Raw genomic sequence first — 10,356 nt, 5'->3', positions numbered from 1 at the left:
TGTTTACCTGGGGGAAGCCCTAAAGAGTGTCTTCCGGTCCTCTTTATCTGGACTAGAAGCCCAGCCAGCCTGCAGAGTGAGAAAATGTGTTCTTACTTCCCTCTAAGGCAAGAAATTACCCAGAATCGAGTCATGAACTAAAGAAGGGGAAAATGAACATAGTCAAGTAATATATATTCTTTCTAATTTAATGGCTGCATAATAAAATTAAAATTGGATAAAAGAAAAGCCAGGTTGTGGGGCTGGCAATGAATGCCATAAACTTCTACCGTATACAAGGCAACAGCTTTTCTTTGGTATTATGTGCAAATATACATTATGTACACTTTATGCACAATTATGTACATTGAACAAATTACCTGGTCTTCAGAAATACTAATCGTATCTTTAAACACAATCCATTCAACCGTTTCAGAGCAGGGAGGAGTTGATAAAGATCCATTGTAAGTGTAATATTTGTCTGTTGCATTCGGCAAAAGGTTCAGCAAAATAAATGGTTCTAAGGCAGATTGTTTTCCTGGAAAAAAAAAAAATCAGAGTCAGGTAGTTAAAATACATCAGAAGCAATGAATAAATAGAAATCACAGTCTCCAAACCAGTTACCATTACATGCTAATTTTGAGGGTATTCAAAATTTGACCTCCAGAGAGACTTTGCATAGAAATAAATTGCTAAGCCTTTTCTACTTATTTTGACTAAGTATTGTTCAATAACAACTTTGCTTATTTGGGAAGGTGTAATGAATTACTCCCAGTAATAAAGTAATCAGTACATTGGTTCACGAGAATTTGTTCACCTGCAAGTTTACTCGTGAATGTCCAACATGCCAAATCTTTGTCTCATTTGTGAACTTCAAAGAAAAAATACATTAAATCTCAGGTTTTGGTCTCATGACATGGCTTCAAAATCTCCCCCAATTTGGGGAGGAGAAGGATCTTAACCCGCTGAAAATCACTGATTGGGGAACTGTTGCCATATTAGACTTGAGAGTTATATTACTCATGATGTCAGAAGCAGAATTTCTGTGGAACACAGATTTTTAAAATGGTGCTAATACAAGAAAAATACTGGAATAGCTTTACACAAAGCAGAGAAGGATGCAAAGACCACCTCCAGGAGGGTATGAACATTCTGCCCTGTGAAAACAACATCACACCTTTCAGGTCAGCAGTTTACCTTGTCAGCTGGGAGCATGCATGAGGAATTGCTGGGAGTCCGTCCACAAAAAGTTAAGTCCGTGCTGGGAAGGCAGCAGGGTCCAGCAACAAAAATCGGCAGAAATGGTGTCAACTTCCTCAAGGCAGATTTTTATAACAATATTTGGGTTTTACACCTTGGAATAATGTAGGTCCTTACATACCTTATTTCAGTCTAAAGTTACCGATTTTAAATTTCTCCCTATTTGATAAGTATTCACTTATGAACACCTAATAAATTTTCAATCTGTGCCTCAACTTGTGTTTTTACAGATATGTTACTTCTTAAGTCCTGTATGGATTTCTGACCTGTCTTTGTCTTCATAATTCCTTACAAATTTGGTGAGAGCAGCAAAAGACATTAACGGTTTACTACAAATTGATGCTTTTCTTCTGTACAGTGACTGTTCCACTGAGTTAAGGTTTAAGAGCTGGCTCCTCCCCTCTCTCTTATCCATGTATCATGAAAGCGGAATACATCTAGCAGTGTCGAGCAAAGCCCATCCTTTTTCTCCTGTCGACATGTTAATCAACCTTCAGACAGAAGCTACCATTGCTGTCTGGTACATGTCTTCTTCCTTCAATAAAAATACATGACCAACGCATTTTATATAGATGCTTAGGGACATGAAACTTCTCATTTATAGTAAGAACCCTGTAACTTTGCAAGTTTGGGTTTTAAAATGCCCTTTAATGTGATTGACAGCCTATATTCTAAAATCAAAAACCTACAAAGAATGATGAGAAACAGAGAGTTTGTCTGGAAGGACCAGGACTGCTCCTCTGCAAAGCTTGAGAACTCAGCAACTGGGTTTCAAATAAGCACAACACAGACACGACTGATAAGGACAGATCATGTACATCGCAGACAAGGGCAGATCATGTGCTATTCACTTTTCTTCAGGAGGAACAACTTGATTTAGTCATGACCTGAATTTTCAGATCTCATTTGCATTTTATTCAAGAAAATTATATTCTCCTCATTGTTGAAGTGCCATGTAGTGGCTGTAACTTGAATCTTGCTGCTGATAGTTTTAAGGCTGTAGGACAGTGTCTGCCTTGATGTATGACTCGTTTTCCTTTGTGTTTCACAGAAGATGGTACACAAAAATAATGAATGTTAACTGCTTTATATTTCCCCCTCCTCTGTCTTTGAAATTTATGGAAGTTGCTCTCTTTTATATTTGTTGCATGCTGTTTGTTTTCTAGAGAAAAACAATTGTGGTTTTAGTGTCATACTTTTGAAAGCTTTTAAAATAGTGGACTAATGGCTTTTTACACTTTCACTCTATTGATCTTAAGGGGCTTTATGAAGAACAATTATCATTACATACAGGAAAACTGAGACAAATTTAGCCATTTACTTAAGGTCATGGCCATGAGATCACTCCTGTTCAAGCAGCGCTCATTCATATTCATTCTTTTGCAGAGCTATCGCCAAACTGAGTTAGAAACAGAGGTCAGATCTCTTCAGGCACCACCCTGAAGTGCATGTGCTCTAATAAAAAAACCCACAAGGAATTGTAAAACACCATAGTATCAACACTTGGTTTGAATAATACTTACACAAATATAATGTAATTGGATTACTTCAGATTTACACAGGAGGTCTCATGCTTGTAAGACACATCTTGGATAGCTGCAATAGGGTTATTTGGCTTCCAACCACATATAAAAATCCACAAATGTATGATTAAGAAAACTCACAGAACAAATAAGGTATTTCTCTTGATTTAGCATCTAAAGAGTTGCAAATTCTTCATGATAATTATATTTATTCCTTTACACTTACCACTGTTGTTACAGATATTCAGACTTGGGGTAAATAAATCATAGAATCATAAAATATCTCAAGTTGCAAGGGACCCACAAGGACTTTTGAGTCTACCTCTCTGCTTCTCACAGGTCTACCTAAAACTAAACTATATGACTACGAGCATTGTCCAGATTCTCCTTGAACTCTGAGAGGCTTGGTGCCTTGACCATTTCTCTGGGGAGCTGTCCCAGTGATTGACCACCTTCTCAGTGAAGACCCCTTTCCTAACGTACAATTTGAACTTCCTCTGACACAGCTTCATTTCATTTTCTCATGCCCTCTCCTCACCATAGAGAGATCAGCACCTGCCCCTCCACTGCCACCCTTGAGGAAGCTGTAGACTGTGATGAGGTCACCCTTCTGCCTTCTCTTCTCCAAGCTGAACAAACCAAGTGACTTCAGTCGCACAGAGAAGTGTGCTCCCCAAAGTCTTTAAGGTTTCCTAATTACACCAAAATGGAATTTAATCTAATCAGTAATCAGTAAAACATGGAGGCAGACTTACCGAAACGGCTAACACTATCTACTCCATTAATGATTGGATTATAATCCGGATTGTCTTCCAGTCCAATCTGTTAAAAAGAAATTGCATTTTTTAAAAAATGCTGGCTTCATGAAAAAAAATTGAAGTTGCAGTTTACCACCAAAATTATAGAGGACTTAAAGCAGAGCATATGAATTCTGCCCATTTGCTTTTCTATAAGAATAAATTAGAAAGATATATGAGAATTTTCATCTCAGTGATCACACACTGGAACCAGTTAAATTCAGTTTGAATATCTGCCATGTTTCAAAGCTTGTTTAATGACACAAAGATATATTTTGTTTACCTCAAACAAAATTGATAAAGCTCTTAACTTTCCATTCCCTTTAATTGCCTCTTCGAAATTCGTAAACTGATCTGCATCATAGCAGTAGATTTGCATCTGCAAACAAAAATATATTTAAATGTTATATATATCAAAAATTGATGAATCAATGCAGTTATTTATATTCTTATTTAGAGAAAAAAAGTCCAAGCAATAAATTTACTTACAAATATATGGATTTTTTATTTATGTCACATGCATTATCTGAAGAGAGAGAATGGGATTCATCAGCTGTCAGCTACCTTAAAATGACCTCTCCTGGAAAACCACTAAGTATGGAGGAGTTATCCTTTCAAGGAGCACAACATTCTCCGCGGATAATACAGTAAGCCGAGGTAACTTGCTGATACTGGACATCTAACCTGGAGTACTCAGGTGAGACCAATCTTGAAATTGGTGGTAGAACATCAGTAGTAAGGCAGGATGTCCCTACTGCATCTGCCTTGCGGTAAGTGTAGAGAAGCATTGCTAATAAAAGAACACCAGGTATTTTGTGCACACATTTGACTGCTCTCATGGCATTGGATTTGTTGCACCACTCCCTCTCTTTCTCTAGATGCAGTTGGGGAAACCCCTCCAGTGCCAGGTCACCATCATGAATTGAGGAGTGTCTTGCACCTACTACCTTTTCATGTGATGATGATGGAGGATAATATACTCTTCGATGCCTTAGCAAGACAGGTGGAGTATGAGTGGGAATTTTTAAATGGCTAATGAGGTAAAGGAAATGACACTGCTCAGGGAAAGCCCCTGGCTCATCGCCCTCCACTGAATACAGGACAACCTTGGCTCTTTTGCTTTGCTCTGACACCAAAGTCCACAGTGCTTGAATGAGGAGCAGAACAGTTGACTGCCACAACCATGTCTTTTTAGCTGGAAAATGATCACAACGCCATGTTGAGGCTTTAAAGCTTGGTCTGCAGAGTTCCCTTGTGGTTCTCAGTGAGAGTTGCTCCTCCCCTATGCACAACTCCCATGCTGTTGCAAGCTATTCTGCCAAACCAGCCAGGTTTTCACTGACCTGGCTGACATGGCTGCACCCAGGACCAGCTCTCACATGGTGGCTCCTGGCATGCCACGGCCAGCTCTCTTTCCAGCCCAGAGACAAAGGCTGCTCTTTGTCTTGGTAAGACCCAGCAGCATCCACAGGCTCTCAGCAAAGACCCAGCTTTGAAAAGTTCATTTACATTTTAAACAACCAAATGCTGTGGAATATGATGGGCCAAACTCTTAGGACCTTAACTGTTAGTGTGAGCTTGAGCTTTGCCAAATTAGTAGGACTGACTCCTAATGTCATATTAGAAGCTGTGTGTGAAAATGCACGGTTCAGACATCCTCAACATGCCACAGAACAATGTTTTGTGTTGCTCTTCTCAAATGCATAATTTAAATAGTATTAATTTGGATTTAAGGGAATGATTATATTTGCAAATAGACTTAATAATCAACTGATAAAAAAAAGTATTTAGTAAACTGTATTGTGTTTTGCAGAATGAAAAATTATCAAAATCTCTTTTGTACTTTACCTCAAGAGGAAATTTTTGTCCTTCTAAACTATGTTCTGATCCTTCTGCCGACACATTGCATTTTCCCCAGTGAAAAGTGATCTTGCTTGCTTTGAATACAGTGTCTAAGCCACCTCCACTTACATAATAATCATTTGTCAGGTTAATTTCCACTGAACAAAGCGAGAGAGAGGGGAAAAAAAATAGTGTCAATACAAAAGCCAGACAAGGAATCTACGACTCTCATATTTCAGTATTAGGTGCTGAAAGGTAAATATGATACACTTTTCTCCCTACAAGCAATTCAACAGGAAATTGGTTATTTTAAAAAAGTAAGAAGTGTGGTAGTTCACTATTAGCAAGGAGAAATATGTTCCATTTCATAATGCAATTCATAACACAGTCATCTAGCAAAGTGCACTATTATATTGGCCTCCTGTTGTCTGAAACTAGCAACAGAACTATGCTTAAAAGCTCAGAAAACTGCCTTAGCCACCAATCTGACCATCTAAGAAAAGAAATCCCTGAAATAAATAGCTTCCTGAAAGGAAGGGCTTGTGTTTTTAACAAAAAGGAAAATACACCCCGTCCCCCCCGCCTTATCATTATCATAATTCTAGATACAAATAACGAGGCAACACATGAAAAGAAAAGTTTAGCCAGTTCCTAGGAGAACTGTCCTGTCTGTGAGACCCCTTAGCTGTAGAGCAATCCCTCATGGGAGAAGGTGATGACATGTCTTCAGCTGGACATAACTGTACACAGACTGTAAATCGGACTGAGCCAAATTTGTCCTCTGGAGGGAATGAACAGGCTGGAATAGACCGAGCCCCACATTTGCCTTTCCCACTTCCAGTGATAGTGAATTGTTTGATCTTTTGCTTAAACAGCACTAATGGAGTTTGTTTTCATTACACTGCTTTCCACAAGACCTTGAAAACTCTTTTAACTGCAGAGCTTAGCAGTTCCTTTTATACTATCTGAATTGCTGCAGATGAGAAAGAGCTCAGTTCACTTTAATGGACTTTAAAGAATCTCCTCAGATTTCTTGAGAAGACAAATGCACTGTTTATCTCATCCACTAGGGCTAGAGGGAAGTACATGCTTCGTGGAGTAGTATGCAGGAAGTACTTGATGGGGTCAAAAGCAGAAATTAGGAACAATGACACTAAAATGAAATTAAATGAAATAACATAAAAGTAAAATAGAATGAAATAAAATGGCTAGTCTAGGGGTCCCACTGGAACTGGTAGAAGGTCAAAACCAGTTGTTAAGAGATTCCTTCCTCCATACCTGTGCCTGAAACAAGAAACAGTACTTCCAACAAGCAGCTTTTAGTTATTGCTATCCTGGATTTATACAGCAAAGTTAGTTGCAAAAACATTTGTCAGACAATGCAAATGCCACCATAAGCTTCTTTTATAGCTGGGAGAAACAGACACTTGGAGGCATTAATCACTTCTTTCTAAAATACATTTCTAAGATAGGTAAGACAAATGGGACCATAAAAGCATCTATTTCTCTTCTTTGACTGTAGGAAGAAGTCTAAGTGAGTAATTCAGACGCAAGTGTCCACATTATAGGCATCTATGTGTTGGTGAGATGAATCCCATCCTGAGTTTTTGAGACCACAACTTATCCATAAAGTGCTTCCAGATGAGCAGGTATTGTATTCATACTTAAAAAACCAAAAAATTATTTTTGTATACTCATTACAGATTCCAGATATATGGTAATATTTATCATTATTTCATAGTAAATGCTAAATTATTGTTTAGCTTCAATGAAGTGCTCATGATGGGATGGTAGTAACGGTGTGATTGCTTTGACTCCATCTGCCTGTGCACATAATTCTCATTTGTGTTTTAGTGCTTTCTCTATTACATTTGGCTATTGTCATCAGCTCTTTTTTTTTATTATTCAGAATGCACAAACTACGAAAAAGTCACATGAAGATGTTTCATTAAAAGTCCTTAATTGATTGCCTGTCCTATATCACTTTTCTGACCTCATTTAATTCCAAAAGTGGAATCAGATTTTTACCTGTTTTGCCAGTGTTGCGAATGAAAGTATCTTCCAAAGTTTCCTTTTCCCATCCATGGAATTTAAGTTTCTTCAGATTCACATTTACCTGGGTAAGATCTTCATCTATATTAATAGGAGATTGTTTGGCACCATTACAGGCTGAATATTTCTTTCCCCAGTTCTTTTGGTTCAAAGTTCCTAGAAATCAAAACATTCGGGGTAAATAGACTTAAAACCTGAAGTGGTATCAAAGTATTTTTTAATGTGGGAAAGTAAAAACACAGTTTGCAACCTGTGACCAGAGCACCTGCCCTTCTTTTAGGCCTCATCTGTAGCAATACTTCGCACACCTACTATTGCATCCTACCTTCACCAGTTAAGTCAATTTTTGACCATTTTGGACTTCAGATATATCCTTGTGAATCTCTAGGGAAAGTGGAAAACATCAAAACCCCCCTCACAAACAACATACAGAAATAATAAACAAATAAAAGGGAGAAAACAAACCTTTCAAAAACAGGAGGAAAACAAAAGTGAAAGAAATTTGCATTCAAAAAAACTTGGGAATTACTGCAAAACCCTCCTTTCCAAATAACTCTTTTAATACTACAAATGTCATTACCATCCCTTCTGCCCAATGCAGTCAGCAATCCACTTTAAGATTTTACAATAAATAATAGCAGTAGCATCTTTTAAAAAATCATTACACAGAGGGAAAAAGGTAAAGTCCCATGAGAGACATGCTTTAGGGACCCTAGCAGTGCAAGGTGAAAGGCTGGTCTCTTCCAACCATATCATTCTGTGATTTTGTGTGATACCCGGAAAAAGGTCTGTGATGCCCTGGCTGGAGAGCCTGGCTGTATGACCCGGCTTTGCCCATGCAGGGCCATGTACCCACACTCCAGCCATCTCCCTTTGCAGCTTCTGGACAAGAGCAGCCAGGAGCTCCTGTGCTGCCACAGGGCACCTTCTCCAGGGCACAGGGCATTTCAGTGTAGCCAGTTCGGACATGTTCTTCACCAAAGACTTGGGAAACACTCAAGTATTCTACAGACCAGTATGAAGGGTTAGCAGCTGCTTTGAGAATCTTTTGTTTATATAATACAGCAATATAAATAATCCAATATTTTCTGTATGTTTATGCGTTTGCATACACATAAATATTTTTTCCTGACAGGGAATTCTGGTAACACTTCAAACGGCTAATTAAAACCGAGAGTTGACGGCACAGACCTAAGAAAATGCAATTGCTTCCCACTTACTAGTAGTTCAGAGCTAATGTTAGTGCATCCGATGCACACATTTGAATTCTATTAGATGTGTTGAAATGAGCCAATGCTCACTTACAGGCTGATGTGCTACATTCAAGTCTGTCAGCAGAAGAATAGCTGTATCATACCCCAGGCAAGGACAGCCCCCATGTTGCACTCAGATAACTCAGAGAGGAGAGAAGAGATGCAGCCAGTCCTGTAACCATGACAATAGGCAGTAATATAAGATGCTCATCTGGATAGCTAGCTACCTAGAAACAAACCTGAGCTAAATTATTTAGGAAGTATCAAGTCAATCAAGCTACCAATATCACCGTGCCACCTTAGACGTACTGCAGGTCAGAGGGCACAAACCCATTTAATTCTTGTAAACAGCAACAGAAGAAACTGTTAGGCACAACAGCCAAGCAAACCAAAACGAGTTCAAGCCACAGGGTTATGAATCTGAATATCCTGCAGGTGGGGATGAGAGTCTTCTATAGACCAGGCAGTGGTCCCCTTAGGAATGGCACAAGCTTCCAGCTTTGTCTCAAGTCACATTTCCCCTGGACATTAGCTGTCCGTTGCAGTTTATTACCTAGGAAAAGAATGCAATAACCTCATCTTCTCTCCCAATAATTTCCCTTAATTTCCTTAATTCTGAGCCCAAGTTAATCAAAACTTGGACATCAATCTGTACAGATCTTCTATAGTGAATTTTCTAACAAATATTGAAGGCTTTTAAAACCAAGAAAGACAATTTTATGTAAATATAAATTAGAATAATTAACTTTTTAAACAGAAAAGCCCCCAAACACGGTCCAACAGAACAGAAACAACAATTCTCGGTTTTCCCTGCACATCCTTAAAGACAGTTTTCATTGATAAAGTTCTTAAAGTTCTTCATAAAGATTGTTCTCATGTCTGCTTTCAGCAAGCTAGGTGATTTTCCAAGCTGCAGCAAACTAGAGTCCTTCCCGTCTCTTTGAAAGCCACTGCCAGTTTGGGCTGGGCTAGCTTCCCATGACTGCCCCGCAGAGCTCGGCTGCGCTCCCTGCTCTGTGTTGTTTCTTTTGCTCCTTCCTTTGTCACAGCCCAGTGCTTCCCCAGGCTCCTGCTGTTGTCTGCTTCCATGGACATACCCACTCTCATTGCTCATCCATAGTCTCTCCTTCAGAAGATCATTACAAATCTTTTCACCACATGCATTCCCCTTACTCTGTTCTTTCCACCACTGACATTAAAACTGACTGAAAATACTACTTTTCTCTCTCCCACAATGTACTTTTCAGTACTTTCTTCTACGGTTTTGATGAATACAGATATCTCATTTTTGCATCTTCCCTTCAAATTCCTTACTATCCAGCAGCAAGTCCAATTAAAACAAACACATTCAAATTAGAGACACTCTAATCTTCTTCCAACCTTCCTCATTTCATATTTTGTGGTTTTGTCATGTAGAATGTAAATTCTTTGACTTAATAGTTACCTGTGTCAAAGTGTCTAATATAACAAATTTCTAGCATGAAGCTAATGATAACAATACTAATCTTAGCTCATCCCAGAAGACAGTGTCATGCCACTACTGCAATCCGTCACAACGTCCTGGATCAGGACACGTGAAATTCCATAGGACTATGGCTCAAGGCAGTATGGTGATGCTGTGGCTTGACCAAGTGTTAAGGGTCGAGGGAC

General features: G+C 38.8%; 1 protein-coding gene across 1 annotated transcript in view; it reads right to left on the bottom strand.

Moving 5' to 3' along the window:
• PTPRZ1 (protein tyrosine phosphatase, receptor-type, Z polypeptide 1) overlaps window positions 1-8,422 on the bottom strand; it is a 62,910-nt gene extending 54,488 nt beyond the window's left edge. Inside the window, exons 1-6 of the mRNA XM_010139929.1 lie at window positions 8,230-8,422; window positions 7,430-7,609; window positions 5,408-5,559; window positions 3,843-3,938; window positions 3,518-3,584; window positions 360-517 (exon numbers count right to left, since the gene is read on the bottom strand). Coding sequence (XP_010138231.1) covers window positions 360-517; window positions 3,518-3,584; window positions 3,843-3,938; window positions 5,408-5,559; window positions 7,430-7,609; window positions 8,230-8,422 — 846 coding nt within the window. The remainder of the gene's footprint in view (window positions 1-359; window positions 518-3,517; window positions 3,585-3,842; window positions 3,939-5,407; window positions 5,560-7,429; window positions 7,610-8,229) is intronic.
• Between the last annotated feature and the right edge of the window lie 1,934 nt (window positions 8,423-10,356).

The sequence above is a fragment of the Buceros rhinoceros genome, unplaced genomic scaffold, assembly GCF_000710305.1.
Source record: "Buceros rhinoceros silvestris isolate BGI_N320 unplaced genomic scaffold, ASM71030v1 scaffold19387, whole genome shotgun sequence".
Lineage (NCBI taxonomy): Eukaryota > Metazoa > Chordata > Aves > Bucerotiformes > Bucerotidae > Buceros > Buceros rhinoceros.
Note: the sequence above shows the minus strand (reverse complement) of the source record. Positions and strands in the feature narration are given on the sequence as shown.